The 25624-nt window shown below is 42.1% G+C and overlaps 2 protein-coding genes across 10 annotated transcripts in view; both read right to left on the bottom strand.

Moving 5' to 3' along the window:
- LOC109865398 (cell division cycle protein 16 homolog) overlaps positions 1 to 10243 on the bottom strand; it is a 28152-nt gene extending 17909 nt beyond the window's left edge. For 3 of the 7 annotated variants that reach the window (XM_020453558.2, XM_031793580.1, XM_031793573.1), the window contains exons 1-6: positions 8658 to 8726; positions 8306 to 8360; positions 8087 to 8184; positions 6459 to 6497; positions 4891 to 5025; positions 4288 to 4447 (exon numbers count right to left, since the gene is read on the bottom strand). In XM_020453558.2, coding sequence (XP_020309147.1) covers positions 4288 to 4447; positions 4891 to 5025; positions 6459 to 6497; positions 8087 to 8184; positions 8306 to 8360; positions 8658 to 8720 — 550 coding nt within the window. In that variant the 5' untranslated portion in view covers positions 8721 to 8726. Of the gene's footprint in view, positions 1 to 4287; positions 4448 to 4890; positions 5026 to 6458; positions 6498 to 8086; positions 8185 to 8305; positions 8361 to 8657; positions 8738 to 9385; positions 9560 to 9993 lie in introns of those variants that run through there. The other 4 variants (XM_031793567.1, XM_020453549.2, XM_020453569.2 and 1 more) reach the window with 4 other exon arrangements.
- An 8851-nt stretch (positions 10244 to 19094) lies between these two features.
- On the bottom strand, positions 19095 to 24710 carry LOC109902303 (uncharacterized protein CFAP97D2). 3 transcript variants are annotated; one of them, XM_020498582.2, is made up of 5 exons: positions 24166 to 24571; positions 23864 to 23944; positions 23505 to 23617; positions 22278 to 22382; positions 19095 to 22027 (listed from the first exon to the last, which is right to left on the bottom strand). In XM_020498582.2, exons 1-5 carry the CDS (start codon positions 24259 to 24261, stop codon positions 21778 to 21780), a joined length of 645 nt encoding a protein of 214 aa, XP_020354171.1. In that variant the 5' UTR covers positions 24262 to 24571; the 3' UTR covers positions 19095 to 21777. The 3 variants fall into 3 exon arrangements, with proteins under 3 accessions (XP_020354171.1, XP_031649420.1, XP_020354163.1); XM_031793560.1 differs by having other exon boundaries at positions 19098 to 22027; positions 22278 to 22461; XM_020498574.2 differs by having other exon boundaries at positions 20898 to 22027; positions 23505 to 23623; positions 24166 to 24710.
- Between the last annotated feature and the right edge of the window lie 914 nt (positions 24711 to 25624).

Below are 25624 nucleotides of genomic sequence, written 5' to 3'. Positions count from 1 at the left end.
GATTTGTATTTCATATACCTTTGACTATTGGATGTTTTTATAGGCACTTTAGTATTGCCAGTGTAACAGTATAGCTTCCGTCCCTCACCTCGCCACTACCTGGGCTCGAACCAGGAACACATCAACAGCCACCCTGGAAGCAGCGTTACCCATGCAGGGCAAGGGGAACAACTACTCCAAGTCTCAGAGCAAGTGACATTTGAAGCACTGCGACGAGCTGCTGGCAAAACGCACAAAAGTGCTGTTTGAATGAGTGCTTACGAGCCTGCTGGTGCCTACCATCGCTCAGTCAGACTGCTCTATCAAATCATACTTAATTATAACATAATAACACACAGAAATAGGAACCATAGGTCATTAATATAGTCGAATCCGGAAACAATAAACGTTTTGTTTTCGAAATTATAGTTTCAGTGAAATACGGATGGCATCCCTAAGTCTAAATATTGCTGTTACATTGCACAACCTTCAATGTTATGTCATAATTACGTAAAATTCTGGCAAATTAGTTCGCAATGAGCCAGGCAGCCCAAACTGTTGCATATACCCTGACTCTGCGTGCAATGAACGCAAGAGAAGTGACAATTTCACATGGTTAAGATTGCCTGCTAACCTTTCTTTTAGCTAAATATGCAGGTTTAAAAATATATACTTAGGTGTATTGATTTTAAGAAAGTCATTGATGTTTATGGTTAGGTACACGGAGCAACGAGTCCTTTTTCGAGAATGCACACCGCATCGATTATATGCAACGCAGGACACGCTAGATAAACTAGTAATATCATCAACCATGTGTAGTTATAACTAGTGATTATGATTGATTGATTGTTTTTTATAAGATAAGTTTAATGCTAGCTAGCAACTTACCTTGGCTTCTTACTACATTCGCGTAACAGGCAGGCTCCTCATGAGGCAGGTGGTTAGAGCGTTGGACTAGTTAACTGTAAGGTTGCAAGATTGAATCCCTTTGCTGACAAGGTAAAAGTCTGTCGTTTTGCCCCTGAACAAGGCAGTTAACCCACCGTTCCTAGGCCGTCATTGAAAATAAGAATGTGTTCTTAACAGACTTGCCTCGTTAAATAAAGTTGTTAAAAAAAATCTAATTAAAAATCGGCATCCAAAAATACTGATTTCCGATTGTTATGGAAACTTGAAAAATCGGCCCTAATTAAATCGGCCATTTCGATTAATCGGTCGACCTCTAGTTACTACATACACCCTCTTAAGCATTATTTGGACAGTATTGTTTGAGATTTAACAGCTTGCATGATCGGTGGCTCACAGTGCAACAGCTTCAAGCAGAGCTTAACACTGGTCGAATCAAGCAAATGTATTTACATGCAAGTCGGTTACAGAACCTCTGAAGGATCCGCCCCTTTTCCCCCCAATTTTTGCGCTTAAAATGACATACCGAAATCTAACTGCCTATAGCTAAGGTCCTGAAGTAAATGATATGCATATTCGTGGTACCATTTGAAAGAAAAAACTTTGTGGAAATGTGAAAGGAATGTAGGAGAATATAACAATAGATCTGGCAAAAGATAAGAAAAAAAACACATTATTTTGTATGTTTTTTGTACCATCATCTTTGAAATGCAAGAGAAAGGCCATAATATATTATTCCAGCCCAGGTGAAATTTAGATTTTGGCCACTAGATGGCAGTATGTGCAACGTTTAAGACTGATCCAATGAACCATTGCATTTCTGTTAATTTTTGTCTCAAGACTGCCCAAATGTTCCTAATTTGTTAGTTAATAACTTTTCATGTTCAAAATTGTGCACTCTCCTCAAACAATAGCATGATATTCGTTCACTGTAATAGCTACTGTAAATTGGACAGTGCAGTTAGATTAACAAGAATTTAAGCTTTCTGCCAATATCAGATATGTCTATGTCCTGGGGAAATTATCTTGTTACTTAGAACTTCATGCTAATCGCATTAGCCTACATTTGCTCAACCATCCCTAGGATGGGACACCGATCCCGAAGAAGTTTTAAGAACAAATTCAACCCCAGCCAAACCCCAACTACGCTGGGCCAATTGTGCAAAGCACTACGGGACTCCAATCACGGCCGATTGTGATACAGCCTGGCATCGAACCAGAGTCTGTAGTGACACCACTAGCACTGAGATGCAGTTCCTTAGGGCTCCCGAGTGGCGCAGCTGTCTTAGTCTCAACTGTGAAGAGAAGACTTAAGTACCCAAGATGGCATAGCAGTTCAGACGTCTTTTGTCCTCGTCTTGTCCCGTATATATATACACATGAACAACTTTTTTCACGTGCATTTTTTTATTTTCCATCAACTCATCTCATCATGTATACATCAATGAGGTCGCTCTTGCTGCTGGTGAGTCCCTGATCCACCTCTACGCAGACGACACCATTCTGTATACTTCCGGCCCTTCTTTGGACACTGTGTTAACAACCCTCCAGGCAAGCTTCAATGCCATACAACTCTCCTTCCGTGGCCTCCAATTGCTCTTAAATACAAGTAAAACTAAATGCATGCTCTTCAACCGATCGCTACCTGCACCTACCCGCCTGTCCAACATCACTACTCTGGACGGCTCTGACTTAGAATACGTGGACAACTACAAATACTTAGGTGTCTGGTTAGACTGTAAACTCTCCTTCCAGACCCATATCAAACATCTCCAATCCAAAGTTAAATCTAGAATTGGCTTCCTATTTCGCAACAAAGCATCCTTCACTCATGCTGCCAAACATACCCTTGTAAAACTGACCATCCTACCAATCCTCGACTTCGGCGATGTCATTTACAAAATAGCCTCCAATACCCTACTCAACAAATTGGATGCAGTCTATCACAGTGCAATCCGTTTTGTCACCAAAGCCCCATATACTACCCACCATTGCGACCTGTACGCTCTCGTTGGCTGGCCCTCGCTTCATACTCGTCGCCAAACCCACTGGCTCCATGTCATCTACAAGACCCTGCTAGGTAAAGGCCCCCCTTATCTCAGCTCGCTGGTCACCATAGCATCTCCCACCTGTAGCACAAGCTCCAGCAGGTATATCTCTCTAGTCACCCCCAAAGCCAATTCTTTCTTTGGCCGCCTCTCCTTCCAGTTCTCTGCTGCCAATGACTGGAACGAACTACAAAAATCTCTGAAAATGGGAACACTTATCTCCCTCACTAGCTTTAAGCACCAACTGTCAGAGAAGCTCACAGATTACTGCACCTGTACATAGCCCACCTATAATTTAGCCCAAACAACTACCTCTTTCCCAACTGTATTTATTTAATTAATTAATTTTGCTCCTTTGCACCCCATTATTTTTAATTCTACTTTTCCATTGCAAAACTACCAGTCCAGTGTTTTACTTGCGATATTGTATTTACTTTGCCCCCATGGCCTTTTTTGCCTTTACCTCCCTTCTCACCTCATTTGCTCACATCGTATATAGACTTGTTTATACTGTATTATTGACTGTATGTTTGTTTTACTCCATGTGTAACTCTGTGTCGTTGTATCTGTCTAACTGCTTTGCTTTATCTTGGCCAGGTCGCAATTGTAAATGCTTACTTGTTCTCAACTTGCCTACCTGGTTAAAATAAGGTTAAATAAAAAATAAAATAAAGACTTCGAGCTGCAAGTTTGACAGGTCAAGTTGCAGTAAGGAAGCCATTGCTAAGATGGCAAAATAAGAAAAAGAGGCTTGCCTGGGCCATGAAGCACCCCGCCAGTGGACTACTGAAGACTGGACGGTCTTCTGGAACGATTAATCAAAATCTTTGGTTCATCATGCAGGGTTTTTGTACGCCATATTGTGGGCGAAAGGATGATTCCACATGGAGGAGGAAGCGTGGATCCAGAGTCGGTGACTTGCAGAGTGGGTGGCACCCAGAACCAAAATGGCTACCACATAATTTTGCAGCACCATGCAATACCCTCTGGTGTACGCCTAGTTGTCAGGGGTTCATCCTACCTACAGCAAGATAATGCACCAAAACATACCTCCAGGCTATGTCAGAACTACCTTAGAAGAAAATAACAACATGGTAGGCTTCAAATCATGGAATAGCCAGCACAGTCTCCAGATTTAAACCCCATCGAGCTAGCGTTTTTTTTCCTGACAGATCTACACGATTCCAGTGGAGGACCTACATTTTGAGATCAAAACTGCAAATATCTCCAAAAAGTGACAAGTTCACATCCCTGTACATTACTTCTGATGCACACGTGCAAAAAATGTTACTCTTATTTTTTGATTCAACAGTCCTTAAGGCTGTTTCTGTTCCAAGTCTTGCTCTGGCCTCACCTTCCTGAGCGGTCAGCATGTGGTGGGACGTTAGAAGGTCGAAGGCTTCAAAGCAGTACACATCCAGTTTCAAGGCCTCTTTGTAGCTGGACGTGGCCAGAGGCCGGTTGTCCATGGCATCATAGATCTTCCCCCGCAACAGGCAGATGGAACTGTTGATCTGAAAAAGAGAGGAAAAGAAAGACGTTAAAGGGACCACAAGGGGTCAGAACTACTAAAGCAGCATCAGTCAGAAAACTCGAGAGGACTCTGACATTCAAAAAAAGACCAACACATGAGTTTTGTATGAATATGGCAGGTGATGTGGCTACCGGGTGAATGACAGGACCCCTTTAATAATATGATGGTGAGAATGACAAAAGGACATTATTATAGCTTAGAAAGGAACAAAACCATAAAAATTCAGCCAAAGGGTCTTTGACATGGCAACATGGTATTCAATCTCTGCCTCAGTCACCTATAGTACAGTATCTAACTAGTTAACCTGTAATCACAACACCATAAATGTGAAGATGCTGGAAAATCCCATTGAAAGACCACAAACGTGGTATTACAGGGGCACAAAAATATATGGGACCCTATTATGTCAAAGCTGAGACTCACAGAGGCAGGGGTCATCTCCCAGTCTGACTCTTGTATCCTGTTCTCCTCTTTGACACTCCGGTCCAGCAGCTTCTTGCTGGTTGGCTCCTCCATGTCCAGGATGTCTAAGGCCTGCTGGAACTCTTTGGCAGCATACTGCACAAAACACAAACACTAGGTTAGTACTTCCAATGGCGCAGCTCAGTTAAGAGTATGGTGTTGGGAAATTTAGGGTTGTGGGTTTTTGTACCTGAATGTAAAAAATATTCAAGAGATAAAAAGTGCTTTAAAGTTGACCCATTTTGCATACCATGAGGCATTAACGGTTGAGATTGATACCATTTAAAAGCTTACAAAACAGGGTTGTGAAACAATTTTCTTTCTTGAATTTTTCTATACATTTTTTGATTATCCAAAAATGTGTAAACCCCAATGCATGTTGTAGCTTAGATTATTTTACATCTGAGGTTTGTTGTGCCCGCCATCGGTTGAGACATAACATGCTATTTAATACAGGGTGGGGTGTCATGTTTTGGCTGATAAATGTACAACCATTTCAACTTTCAAACGATACCACAAAGACACTTGGAGGTCCACACATCAGAGAATGTTGACTTGAATAGGAATCTGTTGTTTTAAATTACTGTTCATTGGAAACCTATTGAAATCATAGAAATAGATAATAGAATAGACATAACCATTTAAGTTGACCGGTGGCCAGAATTTAAATTGTCACTTAAAATGTAAATTTTTCAATAAGAGACACAGGAAAGTATTTGGTAGATAGTTAATCCATGAGGTGCTCTTTGATCATGGGATGAACTACTACAGAACAAAGTTGATGCTGCATAGTATTTTTTTATTCCTGCTATGCATAAGCTGTAATAACAATAAAGGCTTTCTCATTTAGCCACTACATGAGAGTGCCTTGATTACTTCTGGAAGTTTGTTTGCACAAAAGCTTTTCCGGCATTATTTACTATCCAGCATAAACTTATTTTTGTTCTATTCAAGTTCAGTAAAATTGCAGTGATCTGAAGGGATAGGTCCATTCTATTCATTATATTTCTATGATAAAAATAACATCCACTGTTTACATGAGCATGTTGTGTCTCAACCAATGGCGGCACAACATAAAAACCTCAGATGATGTAAAATAGGGTCTAAGCTATAACATAAGAGAATATGAAAAAAAAATTAGTTGACGCAATTTTAGATCCTTTGCGGTAATTGTTAAAATACACTTTAATAAATTAGAAAATAGTTAGACAACTGTGTGTAAGGTTTCAAATAATATCAAAGTCAAATGTTTATATTTTTCAGCAATGAAGACATGTCTCACAATATGGTGGGGTATGCAAAATGCGTCAACTTTGAACACCTTTATCTTCTAAATGTTTTGGCATAAAGGTCCAAGAAGTCACGTTCTGACCACTCATTTCATGGGCAAACATGTTTGAAAAGATATGTTTAAATCAAAAGGGATACTGTAGAAAAGTAATTGAATTTAAGTGGATTGACCCATGGGATCATGGAGAGTTTGAACAGGTATATTTCATCACAAGAAGTAGCCTAAGATTAATACTCACGTGGCACCTAGCAGCAAGATATTGACAAGCGCCATACAACTGAAATGAAAGATAAATATTAGGAACAAGCTGACTGACAATTTTTCAGATTAGAGGTCGACAGATTGTGATTTTTTTCAACGTCGATACCGATAATGATTATTGGAGGACCAAAAAACCTAAAATAAGGACAATTACTACAATACTGAATGAACACTTATTTTAACTTAATATAATACATCAATAAAAACAATTTAGCCTCAAGTAAATAATGAAACATGTTCAATTTGGTTTAAATAATGCAAAAACAAAGTGTTGGAGAAGTAAAAGTTACTTGCTCAAAACATGAGAACATATGAAAGCTGGTGGTTCCTTTTAACATGAGTCTTCAATATTCCCAACTTTTAGGTTGTAGTTATTATAGGAATTATAGGACTATTTCCCTCTATACCATTTGTATTACATTAACCTTTGACTATTGGATGTTCTTATAGGCACTTTAGTATTGTCAGTGTAACAGTATAGCTTCTGTCCCTCTCCTCGCTCCTCCCTGGGCTCGAACCAGCAACACAACGACAACAGCCACCATCGAAGCAGCGTTACCCATGTAGAGCAAGGGGAACAACTACTAGAAGGCTCAGAGCGAGTGACGTTTGAAACGCTATTAGCGCGCGCTAACTAGCTAGCCATTTCACTTCGGTTACACCAGCCTCATCTCGGGAGTTGATAGGCTTGAAGTCATAAACAGCGCAATGCTTGACGCACAACGAAGAGCTGCTGGCAAAACGCACTAAAGTGCTGTTTGAATTAATGTTTACGCGCCTGCTTCTGCCTACCACCGCTCAGTCAGATACTTGTATGCTCAGTCAGATTATATGCAACGCAGGACACGCTAGATAATATCTAGTAATATCATCAACCATGTGTAGTTAACTAGTGATTATGTTAGATTGTTTTTTATAAGATAAGTTTAATGCTAACTAGCAACCTTGGCTTACTGCATTTGCGTAACAGGCAGTCTCCTTGTGGAGTGCAACGAGAGAGAGGCAGGTCGTTATTGCGTTGGACTAGTTAACTATAAGGTTGCAAGATTGGAGCCCCCGAGCTGACAAGGTGAAAATCTGTCGTTCTGCCCCTGAACAAGGCAGTTAACCGACTGTTCCTAGGCAGTTATTGAAAATAAGAATGTGTTCTTAATTGACTTGCCTAGTTAAATAAAATTAAAAAAGGTACAAAAAAAATAAAAATATTTAAAAAATTTCAAAAAGGCAAATTGGCGCCCCAAAATACCGATTTCCGATGGTTATGAAAACTTGAAATTGGCCCTAATTAATCGGCCATTCCGATTAATCGGTCGACCTCTAGTTCAGATTACCAAGGACATGCCGCACACCCAGTACAATGCTTCTTCTATCAAAAATATCAAAGGCATACTCTGGATGGCACAAAGTATGAAAGCTACATAGAAGAGTAACATATAGACTGGACAGACTCATAATGACAAGTCAGAATATGCAGAGTATCCAACATGTCCTTCTGTATGCTAGTGCATGAGGGCCCCTCAGTGAGACGTGTAGAACAGGGAGGCACCCAAAGTACCTGCATGCCCCATTGCAACAAATTGGGGGAAGCCAACCAGGTGGTCTTACCTTATCTAGTTTACGTGAGCGGAGGGCATGGGAGGCTCTATGGTACTGAGAGGTGAGGTAAAGGCACTGTGCTAGCCAGTAGATATCCTGGGGGTCTTCTGCAAGGACAGGAAAAAGGCATCACCTCCGTTAGATACCTTACCAACTAACATTTTATACTAACTAGCCAGATGAACACAAAAAAATTGTTACATCTCATCAATCAGGAAGATCACTCACCATGTGACAGGGATGCAATCTTATCTGCCCAAAATAGAGCACTTTGATACTGTTGCTGCAAACAAAACAGACAGGGAAGGCAGCATGAAACCAAACATTCTGAATGTGTTTACTACAAGTATGAAACTGACACTGTCAGGGGCTGTCAACACTCACTGATACAAGTTAGCTGGCCCTGATATAATGTGGCTAACCTCCAAGTACATAGTAGCTAGCTCAGGCCACTGACTTAGTAGCAAGCACAAGCAGGGTAGCTAACAAGTTACTAGCTAATTCATAAAAGGTTATGTTAATTGACTGATATCTCAGAACAAAACATATTAGATCTCCTAAACCTGTGTTAAGCTCAGACCTTATTTTCAGCACTTATCCCAAACCCCCATAGGAATAGCCAAACGAACCAGAGGTTACTCATTTCCGTTTTTTAGGACTACAACACAGATCGAGCAATGAGCCGCATAAATCTGAAGCATCCGGTTGGCATTTCCACTCACCACCAAATATGGTGATGGCAGGAAGCCCAGTGGCTGGGTGAAAATGGAGCGAGATGGATTTTGTCCAACATTCTGCACATTTTCTCATTGATTAAACATTTGATCTCAGTAGTTTCCTGTTCTCCAAACTAGAATGTTACAAAGAGTGTGGACTACGTTTTGTAGACTTTACCAAAAACATTTTTTTAAATTGCGTTGTTTAGGAGTACTATGGCGAATTGAGTTATTGCACACCCTCGCTTGGCGTTCCTTAACGGAAATAGGCAAATAAATGCTAGAAAGCGCCAGTAGGACCTCACTATGCCCACTATGATTAATTTACCCCCGTTGGAAACCCAGGTAAATATTGGGTTACTTTTTCTTTTTTTTATCGACAACAAGTTGGCAAGTTCTATTTACATTATGCTATCGCAAATATAACCTTACACAGCTGGATAACGTTCCTGTAGACTTGTCATTCTGAACAGTACCTAGCCCATTTACTTAGCTAGCAGGAGCAATCTGACAGCGGTAACCTAATTTAACTATCTAACGTTAGCTACCTCGATTCTTATCAAGACCTAGTCTAGGTAGCTACATTTCTTACCTGATCAATGTAGTGTCGTACACGTTTTCGAAGTCTGTCGAGATTCATTGTAATTGTCCGAATGCTTTTTACAAATCAAAGCGTATCATTATCATGTGAAAATGTACTCCCTATAGTAGTAGCTAGCTACGCGGCTTCTTCTGCAGCAGTAGTGTCACTTAAACTCCGCAAGGAAACTCGGGCCTTTGATTAAGGGTTCCGGTCATTTCACAGAAAATAAAATGCTATGAATATTTTAATTGCGGCGGAGAACATTTGAAAATAGTTAATTACATGATAGATATAGCCGATTAAAATGTGTTTATATTTGTAGAAAATATGAGGCGAAATCCTTTTCTGTATTATAGCTACAGGTTCACCCACTTGTAATGTTATTGCTTTTGTGCATCTCTGAGTGATGTTCTATCGAAGGTATAGGAGTTAAATAGATATACAGTAAATTATATTTAAAGTGCTCAGGATGTAAAGGAAATTAAAACAATTCATTTAAAAAAAACTTGCAGTCTTTTTTTCAGCATAACACCAGTTAATATGAATTCAAGTTGTAAAACTTTTCAAACTAACTTCTTCAAGCATTAACCAGACAATCTGTATGTTTCTCAGTTCACCATGTAACAATTCACTCCGCTCCCCGTTCAGTGATGATGCTGTCCAAAATCAAGAAGTTTGTTGGTGATTATCGAAGCCATTCCCGAATTACCCATTAGCTGAAGAGGTCAGTCATGGTTAGGGCATATTGGTTACCCGCTTGTTAGAGTCGCGGTTCTCTTTTCATGCCTGTAACTTCGATAGGATGCCCGCGTTTTCATGTATCGACCTTATAGAATGTGAAAACATGGTACATTAGATATAACAAAGGCAAACATTAATCTTAATTTATAATAACTGCAATAGCACCGTTTTTTTTTAAATGGTTGTTTGGGTCCTGGATGCTGATTGGTTGATAGTAGGGAGTTATAGCGCCACAATCTCCATATATTCCCTGGGTAATGCCTGAATTTATGTTGGCTTGCCATAGCAAAGGGGTAGAATACCTATTGATTCAAAACATTTCAGCTTTAAATTTGTAAAAACGTTTTATTTTTATTTTTTTATTATAGGGTATATTGCCAGTGACACAACATCTCATTTTTAATTCAGGCTGTAACACTATAAAATACACTATGAACACTGAACAAAAATATAAATACAATATGTAAAGTGTTGGTCCCATTTTTCGTGAGCTGAAATAAAAGATTAAAGACATTTTCCATATGCACAAAAAACGTATTTCTCTAAAATATTGTGCACAGAGAGTGGCCAGACGGACACCACTCCTGAGAAAAAGGCACATGACAGCAGACCTGGAGTTTGCAAAAAGTCACGTGAAAGACTCTGTTGACTGATAAGACAAAAATGTAACTCTTTGGACTAAACGCAAAATGATATGTCAGGAAAAAAATAGGCACAGGTCGAAAACCATCCCTACCATGAATAATGGTGGTGGCAGCATCATGCTAAGGGGATGCTTTTCAGCAGCAGGGACTGGGAGACTTAAGGATTGAGGGAACAATGAATGGAGCAAAATACAGGTAAATCCTTGATGAGAACTTGTTTCAGAGTGCAAAAGACCTTAGACTGGGGTGAAGATTTACGTTTTAACAGGACAATGACCCCAAGCATATAGCCAAAGCAATGCTGGAATGGCTTTTGAACAAGAATGTTTAGGTCCTTGAGTGGCCCAGCCAAAGCCCAGACTTGAATCTGTGGAAAGACTGAACAGAGCTTGAGAAAGTCTGCAAGAAAGAATAGAATAAAATTCCCAAAACCAGATGTGCAAAGCTGATGTGCTTACCTTCCTTTCTGTCAAACCGTCTTGCCATCGCCACAACCTGGACTGGGGCAGTGTATAAGGCCTGTTTCAGGGACTTGCTTCTGAAGACCATACTTCACAATAAGTTTTGATATTTTTAAATGTGCGATTCAAATGCATCTGAATGTAATTTCTTTGTGTATAGGAGCCATTCGGAAGAACCTGCAACACCGGATGCCACATATGAGTTGGTCAGATTTAGATCACCTGTTACCTGAAAGGGGTCTCCGATTGTGAAAGCGGGAGGTGGCAGCGCACAGGGGAAAGGGATCGCTCCAGTGAGGGTCGACAGTCTCGGAGCAGCTGTCTCAAAGCCAGCCCTTAACTTCAAGTCACAAGACTGTTCCAAAAGGTGAACCCTGGGCTGACTACTGTACCCTACCACACACTTACAATTTATTAATGTCCTGCACTCTGAAATGACTTATGTCTACCAGACCAATAGTTATGTCACCTTACTGCACTACTAATGTGTATATACTTTCATATATTCCAATGCTGCTACTGCACTCATTTTGCACATGGGCAAACAATGTCTCTACAGGCTATAAAAAAGTAGTATTTTAATTTAATCTGTTTTCTTTTATCTGCATGCTTCTTGTACTTTATTTAGTATGTTATATATTTACAATGTTTGATTACTATGTCACTTTTGTGTGGCCAGATAGTTAGCAACAATAACAAGAAACTAGCATTGAATCATATGTGGCTCATTTCAGCAAGTTCGATCTTGATACCATGTCTTGTTTTGAGGTGTTTTGACTGATGTCATGTCTATGCTAATATAGCTCAATTTCTAGCTAGCTAACCAACAAATGTAACAATGTATTTGAGCAACAAGTGCTCATTGTGCAACTTTATTTATGTTTTCAACAAACATTGGAGACAAAATATAGTTTACATGTTATCAACAATCTAAGCCAACCCCTTCTGATTTGCCCCATAGTTGCGCATGCGTCAGATTTGTTGCTAAACAACCACGGTTACGTGTGTAACCACGGTTATGTGAGCTATATGGATCACTCCAATATATTGGTATCACTCCGCGGCGGAGGGATACATCCGAGGTGAGGATTTACAGATTTACTCCTGTGTACACCTGTGTCTCGGCTGGGGTCCGCCCCTATACATAGACCCCATGGCCGTGACACAAGTTCTCTACATATTTTTCAAGGCGCCTCTAGCACCGTAGAGGATTGGAGTGATCCATATAGCTCACATAACCGTGGTTACATACATTCATTTTGTTTCACTATATTGGATCACTCCAATATATTGGTATACCCTACCAGATTTAGTCGGTGCTAGAGGGTCCCAGCGCGGGACCGTCAATGTTAAAGGGTGGATTCCGGCACAGTCCCCGGAAGGGGAGGCGACGCCCAGGACCACTGAACCAACAGCAAAGGGAGGTGCCACATTTACCCGATAGTACCTAGCAAAGGTGCAAGAGGAAGCCCAGTTGGCCACAGCACAGATATCAGTGAGGGGCACTCCTCTCAGTAGAGCCCAGGACGCAGCCACACCTCGTGTTGAATGTGCCATCACAGATCCCAGCACTGGCCTGCCAGCCAGGCAGTATACTGTTGTAATCATGTCCACGATCCAGTTAGAGAGCCTCTGCTTTGATAGTCCAGCCCCCAGGACTCTCTCACCATAGCAGACAAAGAGCTGGTCTGTTGTTCTCACTGACCATGTCCACTCCACATTGGCAGCCAGTGGCCTCACAGGGAACAGCATGCCGGAGGGAGGCCCAGACTCCCCCGCCACTGCCGGGGGGTCGTAAGCAGGCAGGATAAAAGGGATGTTCACATGCCTATCTGACAGAACCTTGGGGCGGAATGAAGGGTTGGGGCAGAGAGATATACTCCTCCTCCCGGGGTCCATCCGGTAGCACTCAGAACTTAGCGAAAGAGCATAGAGCTCACCCACCCTCTTCATGGAAGTAATTGCTACCAAGAAAGCCACCTTCATAGAGATGTGTTTCAGGGATGCAGACTCCAACGGTTCAAAAGGCGGTTTTGCCAAAGCTGCCAAGACCACATCCAGATCCCAGCTCGCCATTGAGCGGGTCCTAGCTGGATGCAGGCGATGAACCCCCTTCATAAACCTGGAGACCAAGGGACCAAGGAATGCACCCGACTGGCCTGTCCATCCACCCCATATGGCAGGCAGATAAAGCAGCCAAATACCCTCTCAGTTGTAGAAGCTGTCAAACCCTCATCCAAGCGAGACTGCAGGTATTGCAGGACATACTGCACCCCACATGACTCAGGCGCAACCTCAATACCAGTACACCAAGAGCAGAACAACAGCCAGCGCAACTGCTATGCCGCGGTTGTTGCCGGTGCCTTTGCGCTAATGCATGGTGTTCATTACACCCTCCTGTCGACCTAACATGGACCATTGGTGCTGTTCAGTGGCCAAGCCCACAGACCAAGGCGGTGCGGTCTCGGATGCCACAGAGTTCCCCAGCCTGAGACAGCAGGTCTTGTCTCAGGGAAAGTTGCCAAGGTGTCCCAGACAACAGGGACAGGGGGAGGCTGAACCAGGGTTGTCGGAGCCAGTATGGGGCCACCAGAAGCAGATGATGCTCTGCCATCCTGGTCCTGTCCAGCACAGCCTGGATCTGGGGAAAAGGGGGAAATGCATAAAGCTCCAGCACTGACCAATCGTGATCCAGAGCAGATCAGAGGCCCTGGTGGCTTCGACATGGAGTACCACAGGGAGCAGTGTGCATTGTCCAGGGAGGCAAACAGGTCCACCTGCACCCTCCCGAACTTGTTCCACATGTGCTGCACCACCTGGGGATGTAGGCTCCAGTCCCAAGGTGGTGGCCCTCCCTCAAGAGCATATCTGCTGCCACATTCAGGATGCCAGGTGCATGTGCTGCGAGTAGAGAGGCTAGACGTCGCTGAGCCCAGAGAAGTAGCACCCGTGCCATAAGATGGAGGCGGTGGGAACTCAGTCCACCCTGATGGTTGATGTAATCCACCACTGTGGTGTTGTCCGTTCTCATCAGGACATGTCTTCCATTCAGATGCAGGCCCAGCAGTACAGCTCAGAGCTCTAATGTATCGATGTGCCTGCCGCTCCAAGTGGGTAGCCGACCTGCCCTTGGTTACACCTCCCCCTGCCGATCTGGGAGGCGTCTGTGCTGACCAGCTCCTGGTAGCACATCCTCAGCATCTCCACCCCACCTGAGAGAAAGGAGTGACAGCGCCACCTCAACAATGCCCTGAGGAACTGTGCGGTCACCCGCAGCTGGCGGTGACGATGGCGCTTCGGGTGCAGCTGGTGGGAGTTGAACCACAGTTGAAGAGGCCGGAGATGGAGCAGGCTCAGGAGAATCAACAATGAAGCTGCCGTCAGCAAGACCAACAGGCGTTGGCAGGTTAGGGCCGATACCACCTGCCCCTGCCGAAAGTGGTGGAGGCAAGATAAGATCGCCTGAACCCTTCTGGTGGGCAGGCGTGTTCTCATGAGGACTCAGTCCAGTTCCATGCCAATGAAGTCCACCCTCTGGGTGGGCACCAGACGACTGTTCTTGTCATTTACAGTAATGCCCAGCCCGCCGATGTAGGTCAGGAGCATGTCTCTGCCTGACAGGATCTGGGTCCTGGTCAGGGCACAAATCAGCCAATCGTCCAGGTAATTGAGGATCAACAATCATCGGGACGTGAGGTGCCAGGACAGCATCCATGTACTTTGTGAAAGAGCGGGGTGCCAAGGAGAGACCAAAGGGAAGAACCGTGGATTCGCAAGCCCTCCCTTCGAAAGCGATGGCCCGCCTCTCTTCCCTTCGAAGGCCCTCCTCTCCTCTGGCACCCCGACGCCTGGGTCTCCCAAGCATGTTCCTATGGTGGTGATGGTTGACAAGTTGTTGCTTCCCGCACGCTGTGCCCCTCCCCGCTGTCGACCCTCAACACAGGTGGGTGGCGACGGTCCATCTGCCTTGAACCCAGGGCCTGAGGAGGCCCTCAGGAGGGTCTCCCGGTCCCTACGAACCTTATCGGTCTGCTCCAGAATGTCATTAACACCTGGGCCAAACATCAGCCCTGGGGTGATGGAGAGAGTGGCAAATGTGCCCTGGAGAGCAGCTGGCAGACGGGATTGGGCCAGCCAGAGATGGCGGCGGGAGGTTGGAGCGGGCCACATCCCTCTGGAGCAGGGAAAGCAGGCGAGACACCTCTATCGCTTCCCGGAGGAGCCCATCAGTGCCCTCCTGCAGCCAGGGCAACAGAGTCTGCAGGTAGGCCTCAGTCACAGGTTCCGCCCTATAATCTCCCGGTCCAGGAGGACCATGGCAGCCATCATGGTGTTCATGGTCGGTTACTCCCAGAGGCCGAGTGACTCTGTGCCCGCAACAACACTCCATGGTCCAGTATTTGAGTCGGAAGCGCCCCCCTGGCAGAGGCCAGCTCTCCTGCAAGGCCTCGCAGAACTCAGCAGAGATGGGGACAGATGGAGAGTCATCACTGTCCACCAGTTTGACTGTTTGATCATCACTGTCCACCAGGCCCCTCATATCCTTTCGAGCCGCTGGGGGCGATAAAACTCCACTACCGGCTTCTGATGGCCTGTCAGCCTGGTAGTCCCGCTCACTGTGGTGAACAGTGCCAGCATCGTCCCCCAGGAACAGCCTATCACTGGTTAACAGGGAACAGCTGTCGCCGCCATGCAGGCTGTCAACCTCCTGATGCAGGGCTTGTGTCCTCCGTCCAAGATGGTCCCAGAGGCCGACTCCTGCCCCCGTCCAGGACTGGCAGCAGATGGGCTTTGCCTGTGGGGGCTCCGGCCACATTTCCTGGGAGGGGTACTGGGCCCAGCAGAGGGACTAAGAGCTCGCTGGCGCACCACTCCTGAGGGAGGGAGCTCGTCCCCAGCCTGAGCCCCGATCCTGGCCGACCCACTTTGTCACAAAGGGAAGCCATAAGCTCAGCCAAGCCAGCAAGCCCATGGAGCAGGGTTCCAACACCCTGGGAGAGCTTATGCCATGACCCGCTTGGAGGAATAGGAACTCGGTGAGGGAAAAATTACCGGAAGATACAGCTCAATCACGCACAGCGAGTGGAGCACACAAGAGGGGCTGGCCATGTGGCCAGCTGCTCCAGGCTGCAAACAGCCAGTGAGTATACTTCCACGCAAGATATTACACTTACCAAGCGAACTTCGGAAAGTTTGTACCTTAAACTATACAGATGTCCGCTGAGAAAATGAAGAGAATGCCTATCGCGGGAGTAAATCCTCACCTCGGATGTATCCCTCCGCTGCGGATTGATACCAATATATTGGAGTGATCCAATTATAGTGAAACATATCTCCAATTAAGGGACTGTACGCTATTTATGATAAAGGATACCTGGAGAAAATCTGACCTCTCTGAAATGAAAATGTTTGGCCTGCTTGAAAAATGATTAAAACATCAAGTGGATAGCAGAGAACATGCCTACTGCTTATCCACACTCCTAGGGCAGACCATAGCCTTAGATATGCCGTTTTAGAAACTGTTTGTCTTTTTATAAGCGTTACACGGCAAGTAGCCAGAGGTTGCGGATTTGCAGACCACCACAGACAAGAGTAGGGGAGGAAATATCACCATTATAATATAAGCACTGCATGATTCTATCATCTTAATTTTGGTCCGAGAAAAAAAAGCATTTTACAGGTTGTTTCTAGCATAAAGCATTGCGAATTAAATGGTTGTTATAGATCACTTTATATATACAGTGCCTTGCGAAAGTATTCGGCCCCCTTGAACTTTGCGACCTTTTGCCACATTTCAGGCTTCAAACATAAAGATATAAAACTGTATTTTTTTGTGAAGAATCAACAACAAGTGGGACACAATCATGAAGTGGAACGACATTTATTGGATATTTCAAACTTTTTTAACAAATCAAAAACGGAAAAATTGGGCGTGCAAAATTATTCAGCCCCTTTACTTTCAGTGCAGCAAACTCTCTCCAGAAGTTCAGTGAGGATCTCTGAATGATCCAATGTTGACCTAAATGACTAATGATGATAAATACAATCCACCTGTGTGTAATCAAGTCTCCGTATAAATGCACCTGCACTGTGATAGTCTCAGAGGTCCGTTAAAAGCGCAGAGAGCATCATGAAGAACAAGGAACACACCAGGCAGGTCCGAGATACTGTTGTGAAGAAGTTTAAAGCCGGATTTGGATACAAAAAGATTTCCCAAGCTTTAAACATCCCAAGGAGCAGTGTGCAAGCGATAATATTGAAATGGAAGGAGTATCAAACCACTGCAAATCTACCAAGACCTGGCCGTCCCTCTAAACTTTCAGCTCATACAAGGAGAAGACTGATCAGAGATGCAGCCAAGAGGCCCATGATCACTCTGGATGAACTGCAGAGATCTACAGCTGAGGTGGGAGACTCTGTCCATAGGACAACAATCAGTCGTATATTGCACAAATCTGGCCTTTATGGAAGAGTGGCAAGAAGAAAGCCATTTCTTAAAGATATCCATAAAAAGTGTCATTTAAAGTTTGCCACAAGCCACCTGGGAGACACACCAAACATGTGGAAGAAGGTGCTCTGGTCAGATGAAACCAAAATTGAACTTTTTGGCAGCAATGCAAAACGTTATGTTTGGCGTAAAAGCAACACAGCTTATCACCCTGAACACACCATCCCCACTGTCAAACATGGTAGTGGCAGCATCATGGTTTGGGCCTGCTTTTCTTCAGCAGGGACAGGGAAGATGGTTCAAATTGATGGGAAGATGGATGGAACCAAATACAGGACCATTCTGGAAGAAAACCTGATGGAGTCTGCAAAAGACCTGAGACTGGGACGGAGATTTGTCTTCCAACAAGACAATGATCCAAAACATAAAGCAAAATCTACAATGGAATGGTTCAAAAATAAACATATCCAGGTTTTAGAATGGCCAAGTCAAAATCCAGACCTGAATCCAATCGAGAATCTGTGGAAAGAACTGAAAACTGCTGTTCACAAATGCTCTCCATCCAACCTCACTGAGCTCGAGCTGTTTTGCAAGGAGGAATGGGAAAGAATTTCAGTCTCTCGATGTGCAAAACTGATAGACATACCCCAAGCGACTTACAGCTGTAATCGCAACAAAAGGTGGCGCTACAAAGTATTAACTTAAGGGGGCTGAATAATTTTGCACGCCCAATTTTTCAGTTTTTGATTTGTTAAAAAAGTTTGAAATATCCAATAAATGTTGTTCCACTTCATGATTGTGTCACACTTGTTGTTGATTCTTCACAAAAAAATACAGTTTTATATCTTTATGTTTGAAGCCTGAAATGTGGCAAAAGGTCGCAAAGTTCAATGGGGCCGAATACTTTCGCAAGGCACTGTAAATCAGGTCCGTTACATTTTTTTCTAAATCTTAAGCTAACAAGGAGTAGGCCTATGATTTTAGGCATTTTCTTTAACAAAAGCCACGCAACTTTAACTTTTAATGCAGTGTAGCCTAGTGTTATATTCACCATCCCAGCAGTGCAAAAACTTTAGAAGGAAATGCATTTTCTGAGAAAATAACTTACAATGTGCTTCTCCGAGCATGCTCTTCATATAGCCTAGGCCTATAGTTTAGGCTATGGATCACTTGATTAAGACCACACTTTTTTCTCTACATCCTGTTTTTGATGTACTTATTATGTTTATTCATCCTATGTTTATTTTCTGATAAAACAAGCTTGTATCACTTTGTCTAACTCTATGCTTGATTCAAATTCTTCACCATAAAACATATTTGAAATAAAAAATAAGTCTCAATTAAAATATTTGTATGTAATCAATTAACAGTGTCACTATATTAGATGTTGAGTTTTTTGACTGTACCACCTTTCTTGTACTTGTTGAAGTGATGGGCTACAGTATGTTCAGTGCAACAGAGTGAAACAGGGAGTTGCTATCTGAACATCGAAATTTTAGTCATGTGCTGTAGGCTATATAGTCAATGTGCCAGGGGAGTTGGTCAAGCTCACTTGTGCCAACGGTCTCTCATAGTGATTTTTTTTTATGTCCCTAGCTTTGGAAAATGTATGATCGCAGTGCAGCAGTGGCAGCTTTCTCTGTTATCACTTTCTTTAATGAAAAGCATTGTCATTATACAACACGTGATTCCTTACTTATCATATATCATTGGAACGCTATCTATCAGACACATTTTTGGAATGTTCAGGTCAACAGAACCTGAACTTTAATCTCTAGGGTACATATCAGAATTACCTGTATAAATTGCTTAAAGGAAACCCTGAAACATTCAAACAAAAATGTACTAGTGGTTCTAAAAGGTCATGAAATTGACTTAAAAAATGATATACATGTATAATATACCAACTTTGAAAGCACCAGCTACAACTATTGTAAAAAAATAAAATAAAAAATAAACATATTGCGTCATTGACATTACAATTTTGGAAGCTTAGCCATATAATTCCATGTAGTGGGGCAGCTATGTTTTTGGATTGTAACTGTGATAGAGGCACCATATTTTACACACACAGCTAGAACAGGGTTTTAAAAAGATTTGTAGATACAGGGCCGTCACATAATTCATGTATTAACCCCACAGAAGCCTTTTTCTAATATGGCAGCCTAATATGGCACCTTTTTCTAATATACCTCAATGGCATCTTAAATATCTTAAAATGTTCATAGTGATGTAGGATACTCAACCAAATGAGCCAGGTGTGTCAGATACACACTACCAGTCAAAAGTTTGTACACACCTACTCATGCAAAGGTTTACCTTTATTTTTTTACTATTTTCTACATTGTAGAATAGTGAAGACATCAAAACTATGAAATAACACATATGGAATCATGTAGTAACCAAAGAAGTGTTTAACAAATCAAAATATATTTAAGATGAGATTCTTCAAAGTAGTCACCCTTTGACATGATGACAGCTTTAAACACTCTTGGCATTCTCTCAACATCAACTGTTCAGAGGAGAATGCATGAATCAGGCCTTCATGGTCGAACTGCTGAAAAGAAACCGCTACTAAAGGACACCAATAAGAAGAAGAGACTTGTTTGGGTGAAGAAACACTAGCAATGGACATTAGACCAGTGGAAATCTGTCCTTTGATCAAATTTACAGTTTTTGGTTCTGCCGTGTCTTAGTGAGACGCAGAGTAGGTGAACAGAAACTCTGCATGTGTGGGTCCCACCGTAAAGCATGGAGGAGAAGGTGTGATGATGTTTTGCTGGTGACTGTCAGTGATTTATTTAGAATTCAAGGCACACTTAACCAGCATGGCTGCCACGGCATTCTGCAGCGATAACACCATCCCATCTGGTTTGCACTTAGTCCCACTATCATTTGTTTTTCAACAGGACATTGACCCAACACACCTCCAGGCTGTGTAATGGCTATTTGACCAAGAAGGAGAGTGATGGAGTACTGCATCAAATGACCTGGCCTCCACAATCACCCGACCACAACCCAATTGAGATAGTTTGGAATGAGTTGGCCTGCAAAGTTATGGAAAAGTAGCCAACAAGTGCTCAGCATTCCAGGTGAAGTTGGTTGAGAGAATGCCAAGTGTGCAAAGCTGTCAACAAGGCAAAGGGTGGCTACTTTGAAGAATCTAAAATATATTTTGATTTGTTAACTACATGATTCCATATGTGTTATTACATAGTTTATGTCTTCACTATTATTCTACAATGTAGAAAATAGTAAAAATAAAGAAAAACTCTTGAATTAATACGTGTGTCCAAACTTTTGAATGGTACTGTACAAAGATGTTAAATTATTCACAGAACTTTGGTTAGAATGTGCCCAAAAAGCTGTCAGAATCATCAAGGGGCTGCATAACGTCATGACACAGAGAGGTGCTTACTGTGAGACAGCTTTTGGTACTTTGACAAATTTCCAAAATGTTCCCCTTTGACAATGTCTTAACCAATTTCAGGTTGTTATACATTGGTGTTGATATTAAAACAGTAGTTAGTTTGACATATTAAATACCGTTTACAATTAAAGTTGTTATACAGCTGTACATTGGTGTCGATGAAACATATGTTTTGTATTCTACCTGGTGATAATAGGCTGCATTTGACTTGAACATAAAAACCTAAACCAAAAGATGAACAAATACTGTGGTTTTAGTTGTGCACATGTGGTAGCCTAATTTAATCTCCATGTGAAGTTATGGAAGGCTGCTAATGTCTTTAAAAAAAGGTCAATTTTGTTCTAGCCCAGCTCGTTCACAGGCAATGAACCGTCTTATGATATAATCACTGACGCTTTCCTCTGATTGAACCTTTGTTTTGACAACTATTTATTGTGTAGCTAACATGCATTATGCATTGATTTCGCATAAAGGTGGCAAAGGCATCTGATCCCAAGACGAGAAGTTATAAATTCCTTTAATACTACAAGCCAGTAATATATTTTCAAAGAACATCTGGATACATTGCAAATGTAAATAATCTACCAAATAGACAAATTACTTTACCCCTTCTTAATGTCCTTGTGCTTACACCTATTCTCAGCCTTTGACTGGGGAGTCAGGTCTGTTACTTGTGCTTAGTGTGTCAGGTGTGTGAGGGGGTTCAGGTATTGGGGGACTTTCAGATGTAGGACCTTTGTTTGGTGTGTCAGATGACTCAGGTGTTTCCTACAGGCCCACCTCCTCTTCCTGTTGATCAGGTTCTTCTTCACACTCCCCTTTTGCCATTGTGAGTGATGCTGCTGTGTTGGTCTCTGTTCCGCACGAAGACTGTCCTTTTCTTCAGTCTCAGTGTTGCTGCTCTTCATTACTGGCCTGGCCTTGTCCCTATAGGATTGGCATCAAATGATATGCATATTTTAAAAAGGCAGTCTTTTCAAACAGCTCTTACACTAAAAGGGCATTATCATAATTTCACAATTGTACAGTATTATTCCAATCTCATAGTGTGGAACTACATATAAAACATAGGAACATCACATTTTTGACTGCACTGGGGCTTTAATATACATTTCAATAATGTGTTATGTTTTGAGTAAGATCTGCCAATCGCCTGTATGTGATGCACAGAACTCACCTTTTAGTCACTAACTCTTCGTGGATATCGTGCAATGCTCTCCATGAGCTTGATTGTCTTGAGCCAGTCCTCATGCCAGTCCTTAATGCTGTAGTGAGGCTGGCACTGGGTCAGACGAAGAAGGATCAACTGGTTATCTTTGGTGATACGGAGCAACTCCTGCTGTTGCATCTCTCTGCAGAGACTACCATTCCAAGGGAAAAAAAGTTTTTCTATTGTGTGTAGGCCATTGAGTTGAGGTACAGTAGGATGCTAAGTTTATGAACATGGACATTTTCGGGACCTGGTGAAGCCTCCCTGAATTTAAGCATACTACTGCCTCTACCAAAAGGTCTAGACCATTGTGGCACATTTAATGTGCTTGCCCTGTGCAAGCTGAGTGGGTCCACACCTGCTTTAGCTGCAGTGGTGTACTGTACTTAAGTATTTTTGTTGCGGTATCTGTACTTTACTATTTATATATGACAACTTTTACTTGACTACATTCCTAAAGAAAATAATGTACTTTTTACTCCATACATTTTCCCTGACACCCACATGTACTCGTTACATTTTGAATGCTTAGCAGGACAGAAAAATGCACTTATCACCAATTCACACACTTATCAAGAGAACATCCCTAGTCATCCCTACTGCCTCTGATTCTCGGACACACTAAACACACATGCTTCGTTTATGAATGATGTTTGGTTATTAGAGGGTACCCCTAGCTTGCCATACATTAAAAAAAGAAAATGGTGCCATCTGGGTTGCTTAAAGGACAATTCCACCCCAAAACAATATTTTGGTATTTGTTTCATTTCATTAGTCCATTGTTGACATGTTTCCTAAATATGTTACTTTCAAAATACAGATATCATCCCCGTATGATGCATTTTGACTAGCAAAACTTTTTTTGACTATGTCAACAATAAACTAATGAAACAAATACCAAAATAATTTTTCGGTGAAGTTTTCCTTTAACATAAGGAATTTGAAATTATTTATACTTTTACTTCCGATACTTAAGTATATTTAAAACCAAATATCTTTAGATTTTTACTCAAGTAGTATTTTACTGGGTGACTTTCACTTTTACAGTAATTTTCTATTACGGCATCTTTACTTTTCTCAAGTATGACAATTGGTTATCTTTTCCACCACTGTTTAGCTGTTACCAATTAATATTGGTGTCAGCAGTGGGATTTAAAGTCACACCCCTGAAGAGACTGGAGGTAAACACCATACCTTTTGTTTTCATAGTCGTTCCTGTTGTCGATGCGACCAGTAGTCCTCATGATGTGAGATATTTTCTCAAGCAGCATATTGTTTTCCCTCTGAATTTTGGACATGCTTTGCTCCTGAAACTTATTGAGGAAATATTAAGAAAGACAAAAACAAGTCAAGCCAACCAAAACAGCAACAACAAAAATACAAGGTAACAACTGCTAAGGTTGCAATATGCAACTCAGAATGTTCAAGGAAAGCCTGGGACAGACGCATTGGTAAGCTTTCTCAAAAGACACATTTGCCAGCTCAAAAGTTCAGAAAAAGGACTCTTTGCTGGATACATGGTGAAATGACACGACTTAGAGATCCTTTATCACCTTTTGTTTCTTCATTTTGAGGGCAAGGTGACCATAGGTTTTCGGTGCAGTTGTGTCGATGGTGGGTTTCGCTGATTTGACCTTGACAAAAAAACGACAGTAAAGGTCAACAACACTGGACATTTTTACTCAGCTTGTTTTGTTGGAAGCACAAAAAAGGACAATTGATAACTCAGGAATATGACAATACTTTGAAAAACAACAGCTAATAACAATGTTAAATTAATATTGTCAATATGTTAAGGATATCTCCAACATTGTTGATAGCCTTTGATTTTAGCATCAAAGCAGCTTTCGCTTACCTTTCTCAGATGCATTTCATAGGAGGCCTTGTCCCACTTCTGCTGCAGGTATTTGTTTCCATTGAGAAGCAGTGGCTGGTACAACAGGTGTTGCATGGCTGCAGTACTTGCACTATTGGTCCCAGTCTACCTCCAGTCAACCTAAGAATTGTTCTACACTGTTACCCCTGCCCTGTGGCCTTCTCTATCTACTGCATATGGAGCTCGCTCGGAGAGATGCAGTCTGTTTTTAGTCTGTTTCCTACAACTTCTGTTAGCTAGTAGAACCACTGTCAACTGCCAAGTACTGTCAACTTACTATAACCTACCTCCAGCACAGCACTGCCAGATGCCCCACACACAGCCTTCTCTGCTTTGCTAAAGTCTAGCCACTGCATACACAGCTCAGACAGACTGCAGTCTGTTTTCAGTCATACCCAGGTTGTCATGACAGCAACGGCATAGAGTGGAGATGAATGAATGTCTTCAAACACTCTTATTGCTTAACAAGTTCCACAAAGGGAGGGCGAGGCATTAGCGGATGAGATAAATGGTGTGGCGAGAACCTGTTGAAAGAGTGAGAATATAAACATCTTCTTGAGCCTTGAGAAGTGATTCTCCACAAAAATCTTTTTTTTTTAAATCCTAATTTCAAATCTTCTATTAAATGGTTATGATATAATACAGAAAGTATAAATATCCTACTCTGTCTGTGGGCAGAAATGCATCGTGGTCTATCTATATTTCTCCCTAATATAGAGATGGTCCTTTTTAGTGTTATGACCTTGGATTCAGACCCGACGAACAGCCAACATATCTATTGTTTGAAATACTTGAAGTGTGCTTGATTTTGATTGTCAGGTACAATGGAACCAATGGAATAGTGCAAAAACTGCATTAATACTCAAGTATTTCAAATATTGGAGATATATATATATATTATTCAACCAATTTCTGCTTGGCTTTTCTGTGTCGTGCAAGTATGCAGCAAGTGGACTGCCAGCAAGGCCAAGATATTACCAGTTTAATGTCATAACATCTTTCAACACCAACATTTGAATTTTCAGAATGTTCACTTTGAAGTTATTGTTACGGACCCATTTTTACACTCACTCTTATAAATCAAAACAAGACTGCAACGTTTTCATGTAGTTTTCCACTGAAGAGCAACAATTAATACCCTTAGTAACAGTTACCTGGAAACTAACATTGCACCAACACTCCCCAGTACACAAAGCCAATTTACAAAAGCCTCCCAGGGAGATATTGATGTCATAAATCACAGATCAAATCTTGATTTTAAACTTAACTTTACTGCTTTAGGCTTCTAATTAATGGGCAATATCTGGCCAAAACACATGGCATTATTTTAAAATAAAAGAATTGTGGTGAAGTGGTGCATTTATGGAAACACTTTCTATGAAGGCCATATGCATAATGCCAGCAATTATGAAGCACTATGTTGCTGTATATCATAAGT

This window comes from Oncorhynchus kisutch, linkage group LG2 (assembly GCF_002021735.2).
Source record: "Oncorhynchus kisutch isolate 150728-3 linkage group LG2, Okis_V2, whole genome shotgun sequence".
NCBI lineage: Eukaryota > Metazoa > Chordata > Actinopteri > Salmoniformes > Salmonidae > Oncorhynchus > Oncorhynchus kisutch.
This window is presented reverse-complemented; position numbering and strand designations above follow the sequence as displayed.